Genomic DNA, 12,452 nt, shown 5'->3' with positions numbered 1-12,452 from the left:
TGTGTTTGTGGGGCTGTTTTAATAATAAATCATTTAGATGAACAAACCTCCCTGGTTTAAACCGCGCTGTGTTCTCCTTTTGCTTTGACTTCTTGATGTTTTTAGTAATAAACAAATACAACATATATAACAATGTACAAAACAATCATATAATAGGCTGTGAGTACGTTTGTGCTGGGAGGTCCCTGCCTCCACATGATTATGTAATTAACCAGTGGACGCGTACATTTATATATAACATGCTATAGAAGAGCGCATCCTCTCTTCAGCACAAACACTGACAGACTCAAGAACAGTTTGTTTCTACAAGGCATTCAATTCTATTCTATTCTATTCTATTCTATTCTATTCAAACAGATAAAATCACCTATAATCTGTCTGTACTGCCAGTCTTTCACCAGCAGGCGGGGTTGTGTGCACATGAAGCCCTGAGAAATTTTTGGGAACCATCAGGCTGGAAGGCTTCAGGCTTCAAGGAGCTTAAACCCTGAAAACTGTGGCGAGTTGATCAGAGCACTAGTAGTAGACCTCCTACTGTCCACACAGAGGGATCTTCCACAAATGCTGACACTTGATTGGTCAGTAGGCGGTGACGTCATACTTATTGATCTCCAGTCTGGAGGTGAGAAGCTATAACCTGATCTTCATAATATTGTAAGAAGTTACCATGACAATTTTCCCTGGATAACATCAAATCCAGGCTGGAAGTTCACTCTCTGCTCGCTCCATCCAACAATCATCAGACATGCATATCTCAGGGGAACCATCACGCATTAGTTTCACGCACATATGAGCCGCACACCATGCATCACCATCACCTCCAAGTCACACACAAATCTGTGATGATCACTGATCTGAATGTGGAGAGAAACAAGAACGATGTGTCTTCTCTTCATCACCACAAACCACATGAAACATGAAGGAGGAAGCTGGCTGCAGAGGGGCTGTAAACATGTTTATTTGGACATGTTGGACGTGTTAACATGAGTATGTGGGGACTGAATCCACGGAGATGGTTTTAGTGGGAGGGGTTCTTTTCTGTTTGGAGGACATCAACCAAACAATGTTCACGTAGAGCTTTCAAACATGTGACTGTGGTGATCATGTGACCCACAGCCTCACAGTCTGTGATGTCATCCTGCCTCACTTCAAGAGCTCAAACAGGCTGATACGACTGTGTGTGTGTGTGTGTGTGTGTGTCAGTATCACAGCACTAACACGTCTTTCTCTTCTCACTCGACTTCTCTGAAGCTTTAACCTCATTGGAAGGATTCCAGCAGCAGGTTTGGATGTGTCGGAGTTTCCAGACGGCCCTTAAACGCATCATGATGTAAGCGGCTGCACTGACGGGAAATAAAACACCTGAGCAGGTGTGCTGCTGCTGCCAACAGGATGTCCTGCTGCTCCGGCTGCTGCGTGAGTCTCAGCGAGGAGCAGCTGGACGCTAAAACTCAAAGTCATGACAGCAGCAGCTGATTTATTCTCCATTACTCATTTACATTCATTTATAACAGGGACCCTGAACACATCACACATCTATTCATTCCCACTATGATTCATAACAGCTTCATTTACACTGCATGACACCATATGACAGCTTTATATATCAGATTATATAGAAAATGATTTCTATTCATGTTTCTATTATTAAATCTAATCTGATAATCAGGTCAGATTCTGCTTTTCACATTAAGAGACTTTTATCAGGTCAAATGTAAATAAAAGAAGTGAGGAGGTTTCAGGTTTCAGGCTGGGTGTGCCTGGGTCAAAGGTCACTGTGTGTCCTCTCCTGCTGCAGGAAGAAGGAAGAGGAGGAGGAAGATGGACGTGTCTGTGCTCAGAGAAGAGTATCGGAGCTCCAGAGAGAGGAGGAGGAGGCACACTCAGGTGCTGCTGCTCAGGACAGGTGAGAGGAAACGCCGTCTGATCCACTTCCTGTTTGACTTTGGACAAAATCTTTAAACTCAGTAAAAATCCATCTGTCAGGTTAACTGATAGAAATGAGACTTATTCCTTCACAATAAAAGCATGTCAGACATGCAGAGACTGTGCTGGATCCTTTGTGTGTTTTAATCACTTATTCCAGTAAAAGTAGCAGTACTACAAAGTAAAAGTACTATAAAGTAAAAGTACTCTGTTAACACCATTTTCCTGATGTAAGAAACACAAACTTGTTTCTTCTGCTGTTGTAAAATATGAGCTTTTATTTTGAAGGTGAAACTTCCTGCTGTTGCTCTGGCTGATGTGACTGTTGGAGGTTTTTCTTCTTTCTAAAGTGAACTCACAGGATCTGATGGCTGTTTTTATTTTCATCATATTCAGTTTCTGTTTCTAACAGGTGAGTCTCAGGTGAGTCTCAGGTGAGTCTCAGGTGAGTCTCAGGTGAGTCTCAGGTGAGTCAGTGGGGCCACAAGTCGAGTGCAGGAGCTGCAGTTTGGAGCCGGTTGAGCCTTTGCTTTACTGCAGTCAGACTGCAGAGGGCGCTGTGTCTCTGAACAAACAGAAACTCTGATCAGTGATCAATAATTTGAAAGGTGTGAAGAATCTTTAATAACTGAGTGTTCAGAGTCCAACATGTTTCCCAGACAAATATTCACATCTGAGCATCACAGATTAGAAACCATCCTCTTTCAGATTATTACTTCCTGTCAGCTGATCCTTTGGGTCCTGGTCTCTGATGATTGGACGCTCGTGTTGGCTGTGGGCAGGTCAGGATTTCTCATGTTCTGATTTCCGTCTTTAGTCTCGGAGGAGCTGTCCAAGGCAGTCGCCATCGTCCCCGCCCCTCAGGGTCTGACGTTACCATGGCCACCACCCGTGATCTTTGACCCCGACCCCTGGCACGTCCACCTGGACCTGCACCGGCGCTCCTGCCCAGAGACATCCAGCAGGTGAGTTCCTCTCTGTCAGAGCTCCAGCACAGCAGGAGGTCTTCATCATGTCCGCCTGAGAGGTCTTCATCCCTGCTGGGAGGAGCCCGCCTGCACGCGGAGGAACATGGAAGGAGGTTCAGTGTCATCACGCCTCCTCACAGCTGTCCTCACAGTTTGCTCTCTCTGATGATGGCGAAGCTTCAGTTTGTACAAATCTCTTCCCGTGCTGTTGTTTTTCTCTGCAGACGCTCCGGCTCGTCCTCCTCCGAGGTCGGCGGCTCGCAGCACGAGTCCAGATACAGGAGACTCTCGGCTCCTCCGGGCAGCTCCTCAGAAACGCCTCCCTGCTGCTCCTTAAGCGCCACACGAGAAGAGGAAGGTCCAGACCCTCCATCCTTTAGGGGCTCCAGGGGGGACCTGGCGTTTCCGGACTACTCTCTGGGCTTGACGGAAAGCTCCACCCCCATCACCACCAGCCTGCAACAGGACCAGCAGGAGAACCGGTCTACACAGAAGGAGACCAGTAACAGCGTCCTGGAGGGGAGGAGCTCCAGGACGCTCAGGTTTACCAGGCAGCAGAGCGTGGGGGGGACATCCTCACACTCCCAGGTCTACTACCCGTTCCCCAGCAGGAAGACGCCGAGGATCTCTGAGGCCGCCAAGAGGCTGGGGATGTACTCGAGCTTCTGAGGAGGACCGGGTTCAGCAGCAGGTCGTACACGTGGAGCCTCACAAGGATCAATACGCGATCGATCGATACCTGAACCGATTAATACATGAACTGATTTTTCTGAGTTTTTAAAGAGCAAAAGTTTGATGGTCCATCCTTCTCTGAGCTTCACAGAGGAGCTCTCACCATCATCATCATCACCTGTGACGTCTCGCTGGTTATAAAGAGTTCTTCATGTCAGCGGCTCGGTCGTACATGAAGGTTCAACAGCATCATTTGAGTCTGTCAGCAGACCTTCAGCTCTGTTATTATTCTGCATAGAAACGTCTGGATGAACGAATCTTATGGAAATGTAGAAAAATAAAAATGTCTCAACATGAAAACTGAGAAAATTACAATAAACGCTTAAAAATAGATCTTTGATTTTTTCTTAATTTCACTTTGCTTTAAAAATTGATTTTAGTTCTAATCATTTTCTTTTTTGTATCACGTACTCTTTTAAATTTAAATTATTCTATAATATAATTTCATACATTGTTTATTTTGAATTGATTTGTATTTTATTATGTACATTTTTAATATTTGATGAAATTTTGCTTTTTTATTTTTTCCAGCAAGAGAAACCAAACATGTTCATGAGCTCGTTCACTTTATTTCAGACTGTACACTAAAAATTACACATGAATAACTAACGCTACCTGGATGACTCTGATCTTCTTTCAGGTAAACAGGTGTAAAAGTCAAACTCAAAGCTGGCTTCAGTAGAAAATGGCGGTCGCAGGATTTCACTGATGGCGGTTTGAAGCTCAGCTGTGGCTCTTCTGCACAACTCTCTCCTCCAATTGCGCGTAGCGCTTCAGCAGCTCGTCGTACACCTGAAACAAAACAGAAGAAGAAATCCTGAGCTTGCCTCTGCTTCCTAACCTGACAGAGAGGGCGGGGCTATATCTGAGACAGAGACACTTTTCAAACACACTGCATGTCTGCACCTTAATCTCAGCGCTTAGAGGCCATCTTGGAAACACTTGTGGGAGGCTGTGTCAGGTGTGATGAGTCCGGGTGTGTCAGTGAGTGAGCAGCGAGTGAGCAGCGAGTGAGTTTAATGAGTGTTCACAGGTTTGTTTGATGGAAACTGGAGGAACTCTGAACGGGACAAGAGCCTGCACTGCAAAAACTCAAAATCTTGTACCAACCTTGTGATCTTGAACCAAGTGTATTTGTCTTATTTCTAGTTAAATAATCTCATCACATTTAAAATGAGACACAATCAACTACTGAGTAACATTTCAGTAAGATTTAGAAAACATGTTTTTAGAAAGGGCATCTTGAAATTACATCATTTTCACTTGTTCCACTGGCAGATTTTTTTCACTTAATACAAATTTTTTTTGCTTGGAATAAGTGAAAAAGTCTGCCAATCAGCTACTCAGTGGCTGATTGTGTCTTATTTTAAGTGTGATGAGATTATTTTGATTAGAAATAAGACAAATGTACTTGGTAAGACTTTGAGTTTGTTCAGTGTGTTCTTTGGACACATCTGCTCCAGCGTCCTGCAGGTTGTTTTAGACCTGATTCATACAGCGGCACTGAGAGCTCAAACACACTGCAACTGAAGAAAATAGAAAAATGCTGCAGAAGCTCGCAGAGACCAACAGGGGGTTTCATTAAGGTGACGGACCAGCTGCAGCAGTGACAGGAAGTAAAACATGTGAAGGACTAAGACATGTCAAAAGAAGCGGAGGATTCCTCACCATGCAGGTAACGTGTGTTTGAATCACATGACTCATAAAATCCAGCAGGTATGTGTTTACGATTAGCTGTTTACTGTTAGTGTGTTACATGTGCAGCTGGTCCGTCACCTTAATGTCTCCCCAGAAACACTGGTGTTGGTCTCTGCTGGAGAGCAGAAAGTGTTTCTGTGGTTATGAGGGCATTTCATGAAGCGCATCATCATACAGTGGCCGCCTCACCTCCTTCGCCTTCGGGTGCGGGGTGGCGACCAGTCGTGGTTCTGGTGCTTTCGTCACCACATCAACGAAGGACGCTCCGGATTCTGCCACCAGGCCTGAAACCAGACATCGACCAATCAGAGGCTTCTTACAGCCATATTTCACAAACACCTGAAGCAGAATTCACTGATCTGCCTTTTTCCTGTTCTGATGTCAGACGGTCTCACTGCAGGCTGTGAATCAGTCATGTCACCATGTTTTTCTGTTTGTAGACATAGTTTCTCCCTTTTCATGGACCTGAGTGCAATGTTGCATCAGAGCGGTCTGACAAAGTAAAGAAATTGCCTGAGTTTAAGAACTTGGCCCAAATATTTTTATTCATGTGAAAGGAAATCAAAAAATATAGAACCCTGTTTCCATTTCCACAGACCAATGAGCAAAGTGTCACAGCCATCTCCATCAGGGCTTCCACCAGAGTACTGCAGGTCATCGGGCTGAGACCAAGTATACAGTCTGCATATATGCAGCTGAGCTGAGACTCAACAGACATCTCATGATACCATAGTATTGTGAATTAACATTTTCTGATTCGCTTTGTCAACATCTGCTTTATCCAATCACATAAAGTTATCTCACGTCAGTTATTAACAGACTGCAAGTAACTGCCAACTAGACCACATTCAGTCTGCTAACAGCTGCTAACAGTCTGCTTCCTCTCCTTCTTTCCTTTTATGTCCTCTCCTTCTCTTCTCTCTTCAAACTGAAACTCTCTCAGAGCTCATAGACGAGGCAGTCTAGTGCGGGTTTTTCAAAATAAAAGCTGTGAGCACACTGACCATGCAGAGCTCTGTAGGCTGAACCCAAACAAGTGGAGTCGGACAGGTCGATGGTGTAGACTGGAGCGTTGAACACGTCAGACAGCACCTATGGAGGAGACCACAGGAAGTGACTCTTCTCCCTCTGAAACTCACAAAAATGCTGCTGCTTTGATGACATCATTATGGCTATGTCCATCTTTTACATACAGTCTATGCATGTGGGTGCTAATAAAGCCTCAGACGGACCTGCAGGATCTCTTTATTCGATGACGCTCCTCCTGTCGCCAGAACTCTGGTTCCTGGAACTGAAAACACAAAATGTACTCCCAGCTGTGCCTAAAGCACATTCAAGGTTTATCTAAGGAGGACGACGGCTTTACCGTCACCTCAGTCACAGTTACAGCGCTCTGGCTCAGAATCAGAACCAGTGTAAAGACTTCTGTATGAAACGAGGGCTCAGGTTTAAAACGTGTAATCAGAGCTGAGCGTGATCCACGAGCTTCCTCTCACAGTAAAATCAAACAACAAATGGAAGCGTGTGAGGTCTGAGGAGGTCTTACTGATGGAGTATCCCAGTCTCTCAGCATGAAGCCGCCTGGACAGGAACTGACCCTCCACCACAGCCCGAACCTCCACCTGAGGACTCAGCGAGGACACCTGCAGGTGGGACACGTGAAACAGGTGGGACAGGTGTGTCACAGTCTGGGTGTTAATAGATGGAAACATGATAAATGTTGGTGCACAGACCTCACAGTCAGCAGAGTCAAAGCGATGAACACCAATCACAGGAGGAGTGATCTCCATAGTTTCAAAATAAAAGCCTGAAAACACACAGCACAAGGAATCAGACAGAGGAAGCAAGGAAGGAAAGAAAGTAAGGGAAAAGAAAGGAACTGAAGCAAGGACAGGAAATGATGAGGTGAAATGAACCTCACCGATGTTTCCATGGTTTCCGAGCGGCGTGTCACTCAAAGCTGCTGAGAAAAGTTCCCATGATGCTCCAGCACACTCGTTCCTGACGCGCTCCCTCGTCAGAGACCCGTTCTTGAAGCTGCTGATGACAAAACACCTGAAACACTGCAGCCTGTCTCTGGCTCCACCCCCTTTCCTACCCAACATGGCGGACGCATCGAGGAGTCTGGTTCCCTCTGACTTTCTTGACATCATTGAACCCTCACCTGACAGCTCACCTGTTTATTTGTGTGTGTGTGTGTGTGCGTGTGTGTGTGTGTGTGTACCACAGCAGAGCCATGTACTCCTGCTGTTCCACCGGGTTACAGAAGACGTGACCCTCCAGAGCCGGACGAGGCTGCTGCAGCCACAGGAACACCGTGTCACTGGTCCCCAGACTCACCTGGACACACACACACACACACACACACACACACACACACACATTAACAGCCACAGTAACCCGGCGTGATGACAGGAAGTGTGTCAGAGTCAGACTCACGGCGACGTCTCCGGGCTGCAGCCTCATTCCTGCCAGCGACGCTGAAACATGTTTACATGATCTCATTAAATACTGGTTGTTAGTTTAACTTCATATTTATTCTATAACATATTTCAGCTGTTTCGTTAAAGCTTTATTGTCTCATTCAGGATAAATAAAGTTCATCTCACCTCACTGAGATCAAGGTTTGCAGGATTCTTTTAAACAGGCCTGATGTTTGTGTTTAAACAGTCACACTTCATGATGTTGGGGAACAAATCTAATGATTAACCATCAATAATCTCACATGTACCTGGGTTGTCTCCAGTGAACGCCACCACACTGCAGCTCTCAGAGAAACCGTACCGATGCACAAAGTAGGAGGAGACGGGGCCCTGCAGACAGTCAGACCAGAGTGTCATGGACCATCATGAGCACAAAAAAGCTCACGATCAGTTGAAACATTAACTTGTTATCCCTTTGATCCAGGTGATTGATAGATGTATTTTTTGTCTGCTTATTTTGTTGGTTTTTGCCCTTTATCACCGTCCCTCTTCCCCGCCGTTTTTCTTTCCCTCTTTCTTTTCCCCCTATTTAGCAAGTGAAAATAAAATAAACAATAAAAGGTGAATCAAATGGACCATTACAGCAAGCCTGAGATGGTCTATTTGGTAAAGTAAATCCGTTGGGCATCTTTCTTCACCTTTAGACAATAATTCTGATGCAAAAGAACCAAACGGGACAGACAAAAAACAAACAAACAAACTTCTTATCCCTTTATGGCCGGTCGGGGAGGAGTTGTACTTACATCTTACATCAGCTTGTCCTCGGTCACAGTTTCCTTCCACTTATAGCTTTGCAAAAACTGCATAAAAAGCACTTGCAGCAACAAAAACATAATATTCCAGAAACACGCTTTGCTGATCAGCTGTTCATAACACTTCCTACGTTACCGCCTGAAACCGGAACTGATTTTATTTTTTTCCTTTAGGACATTTACAAAGACATGCTGGTGTTTTTAAATTAATGTTTGAGTTCATGCCTTTCTGAATAGTTTCTGGGATGCAGAACTCAAAATGCACATGCTGGTTTCTTCAGAAATTTGCATTATAATATTTATTTTCATTTTTCCTGCAGTTTATAAAAGTTGGTGTATTTCAAAAATAAAACTATGAAGACACTCAAAATAAATTTCCCGTGGATGGAAACTATTTTGTGCAACTTTTTGTATTTACAGTTTTGAGGGATAAGCCTCTGAAATTTCTGCAACTAAAATTATATGTTAAAAAAGCAAAAATTATTTTCAATTTTTTTGTAATTTATGTAGTTACTATGCACTTAATGCAGACATATTATTACTTGAAATGCTCCCAAAGTGCCACTACAGCATGTAAAATATAAAGATGGTGGACTCTGTGGTTTTCATGTGTATCCATATTCAGTGATATAGCTGGAAATTAACTACACATATAATTCTTCTTTGTTTCTCTTTTTTGACATATTTCTCAAATAACCTATTTTATCATGTTTATAATAAAACTGTAAATTCTGTTTTTGCTGTGACACCTGAACACTTTTAGTGCCCCCGTGTGGCCACCCCATGAAAACATTCTGCTTACCAGCACAGATGTGGAGGGCAGTGGAGCTCCCAGCAGCTGGTCCAGGTGAGGAGCGCTGGCCTGCAGGCAGATCTCAGACCAGTTTCTGGTCCTGATGTCCAGCAGATTCATCCCTGAGCCTGAACAATCGATCAGTGGGTTCATTGATTAGCTGATGGGTGAGAGACCCTCAGAGAGCGACGAGCCACACAAACCGTACCGTCGCTGTAGTCGATGGCGGCGTAACCACCGAGGAAGAGAGAGGCGGCAAAGCTGCTGACCAATGAGATCCTCTGAAACCAAAAACACACACGTTCATGAGGTGTGAGGAAACAGCTGGAGGTGGGACTGTGCAGGTGCAGTGGTGCTCTCACCTCGGTGTCCTGGAACTCCTCCGCTCGGGTCTGACGCAGTTTGGCGATCTGGTTTCCTGTGAAACGCTGCAAACACACGGACGCGTCCTTTAAAGCTCTTTAACACACACACACACACACAGATGTGGCACAGCTGGACCTCGTAGGCTCTGGATCCGGTGATCTCCGCCAGCCTGAGAGCGCCTCCTGCTGCCGCCTGCAGGTCCTCACACTGCTGAGTGCTGCTCGAGTCCATCCACACCGGACTGTCCGACACAGAGAAGCTGTCCTGAGGACGCAGCAGCACACCTGAGTCACATTTAACCCCACACACACACACACACACACACACACACACACACACACACACACACACACACACACACCTGCAGCAGCTGGTGCAGGTCCTGGTCCGGGTCCAGATGTTTCAGAGTCTCAGACGCTCCTCTCCTCCAGAACACGCTGCCATGTTGCTGAGAGACAACACAAGCCAACCAGACTCCATTCACTTTTCTTCAGATTTTACAGACTGGTTCCCTGCCACTGAAGCACTTCATGAGAAAACTGTCTCAGGAAACTTCCCACCACACTCCACTCATTCTTCTCCAGATTTTAGTGGAAATTTATTTTTAGTGTTTGCTGCTAAAAACAGAAACTAGACTGAGTTCATAAAAACAGAAGAAGGTTTAACATGACATCTGCGCTGTGATCAAAAGTATGCGGACACTCCTGGTTCTCCTCGTGTTAAACAAGAAGTTCACTTTAAATTTGCACCTGAGAACATCAAACGGTTTAGAAATATGAATTTTTGGACTTTTTAGGACATTTGAGTAACTTCATACTGCACCAGAAGAACTTTGTACTGTGGATCAGCTGACAGCACAAACTGTCTGAACTTCCTGTTTCCCTCAGCACGAGTGGAGGCAGCACGGTAATAAGCACAGTCACACCTGTCCAGGTGTCCACATATTTCTGCTCATACTGCAGCAACCGTCATGTTCATGCTTCACAAATTATTGGACATTTATGCCAAAGTCTAACTTTAACCATCACCTGACCACTGCCTGACAGCGCTCTGACACGGGAGACGTCAAGCCCCGCCCTCTTCATCTTGTCCAATAGCAGGTCCAGAGCCTGGAGGTGGGGAATAGCCAATCACAGAGACACAAACAAGGTCAGCAGTCAGCTCATGAACCTCAGTGTGAGTTAATAGTTTAACAGCTGTGTGTGTGTGTGTGTGTGTGTGTGTGTGTTTGTATTACTGTGAGTGTTACTGTGTGTGTGTGTGTGTCTCACCTTGACCCACATGAGCACAGGTGAGGTGACAGTGAGTCTGTCAGTGTGGATATGAACTCCTCCCCGAGTCCTGAGAGCAACAAACACACCTGAACTGTCAGACTTTCAAAATAAGACAGTGGCTGGAATCCTTTCACAATAAAAGCCTGCCAGTCACCCTGACAGGTGTGAGTGTGACTCATGAAGCCTTCTAGCTGATGCTGTCAGGTTTATATGATCTATACCTGAATTCGGGCAGCTCGGCGTCAAACTGCACGCCGCTCTGATGAACCACACGCAGCTCTCCATCGATGACCACCGCCTTCAGCTTCAGGAAGACACGAAGAGGAGCAGAGTGAAGACAGAGCTGCTGATTGGACGGGAAACCGGGGTTTAAAGTGCAGTGGAGGGGGCGCTGATGTCACATGTTAGGAGGAAATGTGAGCAGACTGTTTCAGGAAACCACGGACGAACCTTCATCTGAACCGTTGAAGCTCCGCAGGACTTTTACTTTGAAAGGACTGTTCCTGTTTCATTGTTTCATGAAGTGCTGATGAAGGTTTTAGTGGTTGTAAAGAAAAAGAATGATTTAGATAAGTGATGAATGAAGTGAAGAAGAGGATGGTGCAGCTGGAGGTGCTCGCTGTCTTTATACAGCTATGATCTGATAATTGTTGTACTTCCTGCTGCTGTCTCGGACACATCCGTGTGAAAACTGACATTTTTACTGTCACAGACTTTTTAGGGATAAATGAAGGGAAATGACGTCATCCTGTTCACCTGACAGGTTATCGGCCACGTCACTGACGGCAGCTTAAACACCTGAAATATCATTTTAGGCAAATATGGCTTTATGAGCTCAGATTAACTGATCAGCTTCTTTTCCTCTTATTGATTATTGGAAACGTATCGGACGTCAGCAGCTCTGTGACAGCTTCTGACGTCATCGACCTGTTTCAATCCGCGAGTGCACGCGGGTCAAAACCTATCCGATCAGCTGGACTCTGAACGAGAGTACGGAGTCCAGCTGAGACAACAAATCAAACCTTCCGCCGTCTCCACGTTCTGCGCCTGCGCACTAAAGTCCGTTATTTTACTGCTACGTGCACGTGGACAGCATGTCACAGCAGACTCCGCGCAGGTGAAGGAGGGACAGGTGAGGTGCTGTTACCTGCTGCGTGCTCAAGTCCAGGCCCAGGTAGAGAGGAGCGCGCGGAGCGGAGGCCATGAGCGCGAGGAACCACACGGGAGGAGGAGGGGTCCAACGTTTAGTGACACAGCCCACAGGCTCCTCCTCCTCCTCAGCGCAGACTCCGTCTTTTAAAGGGACAGTTCACCCAAACCCTTTAGTTCACATCACAGACCGACATGGTTCAACATGGCTCAGCCAATAGAGTGGGTTTATTTGTTGTTGTCAGTAGCAACGAGGCCTACGATGGTGCCAGAGTTGAATCAGCACTATGGGCAGACTTCACACAGTGACA

General features: G+C 45.7%; 2 protein-coding genes across 3 annotated transcripts; one reads left to right on the top strand and one right to left on the bottom strand.

Annotated features, from left to right (window-relative positions):
* Window positions 1-1,325: 1,325 nt before the first annotated feature.
* On the top strand, window positions 1,326-3,964 carry LOC146511952 (uncharacterized). The gene is made up of 4 exons (XM_085173622.1): window positions 1,326-1,330; window positions 1,743-1,906; window positions 2,744-2,891; window positions 3,119-3,964. Exons 1-4 carry the CDS (start codon window positions 1,326-1,328, stop codon window positions 3,561-3,563), a joined length of 762 nt encoding a protein of 253 aa, XP_085029748.1. The 3' UTR covers window positions 3,564-3,964.
* A 211-nt stretch (window positions 3,965-4,175) lies between these two features.
* On the bottom strand, window positions 4,176-12,254 carry xylb (xylulokinase homolog (H. influenzae)). 2 transcript variants are annotated; one of them, XM_085171741.1, is made up of 19 exons: window positions 12,140-12,252; window positions 11,214-11,296; window positions 10,990-11,059; window positions 10,747-10,827; window positions 10,080-10,166; window positions 9,854-9,982; window positions 9,715-9,780; window positions 9,561-9,633; window positions 9,362-9,480; window positions 8,056-8,137; window positions 7,764-7,804; window positions 7,549-7,664; window positions 7,246-7,361; window positions 7,058-7,131; window positions 6,871-6,967; window positions 6,557-6,615; window positions 6,329-6,416; window positions 5,514-5,608; window positions 4,176-4,418 (listed from the first exon to the last, which is right to left on the bottom strand). In XM_085171741.1, the coding sequence occupies exons 1-19, from the start codon at window positions 12,194-12,196 to the stop codon at window positions 4,350-4,352; spliced, it is 1,602 nt and encodes a 533-aa protein (XP_085027867.1). In that variant the 5' UTR covers window positions 12,197-12,252; the 3' UTR covers window positions 4,176-4,349. The 2 variants fall into 2 exon arrangements, with proteins under 2 accessions (XP_085027867.1, XP_085027866.1); XM_085171740.1 differs by having other exon boundaries at window positions 6,871-7,131; window positions 12,140-12,254.
* Window positions 12,255-12,452: the final 198 nt, after the last annotated feature.

The sequence above is a fragment of the Neolamprologus multifasciatus genome, chromosome 9 (genome assembly GCF_963576455.1).
Source record: "Neolamprologus multifasciatus chromosome 9, fNeoMul1.2, whole genome shotgun sequence".
In the NCBI taxonomy this organism is placed as follows: domain Eukaryota; kingdom Metazoa; phylum Chordata; class Actinopteri; order Cichliformes; family Cichlidae; genus Neolamprologus; species Neolamprologus multifasciatus.
The sequence above is the reverse complement of the archived record's forward strand: the minus strand, read 5'-3'. Positions and strand labels throughout refer to the sequence as shown.

Coding starts and splice junctions, on each gene's coding strand:
- LOC146511952 (XM_085173622.1), top strand. Junction 1,907..2,743: donor GGTGCTGCTGCTCAGGACAG/GTGAGAGGAAAC, acceptor TTCCGTCTTTAG/TCTCGGAGGAGCTGTCCAAG. Junction 2,892..3,118: donor TGCCCAGAGACATCCAGCAG/GTGAGTTCCTCT, acceptor TTTTCTCTGCAG/ACGCTCCGGCTCGTCCTCCT.
- xylb (XM_085171740.1), bottom strand. CDS start 12,196: ATGGCCTCCGCTCCGCGCGCTCCTCTCTACCTGGGCCTGGACTTGAGC. Junction 7,362..7,548: donor GAGTACATGGCTCTGCTGTG/GTACACACACAC, acceptor TGTCATCAGCAG/CTTCAAGAACGGGTCTCTGA. Junction 5,609..6,328: donor AGCCTACAGAGCTCTGCATG/GTCAGTGTGCTC, acceptor GTCTGGTTTCAG/GCCTGGTGGCAGAATCCGGA.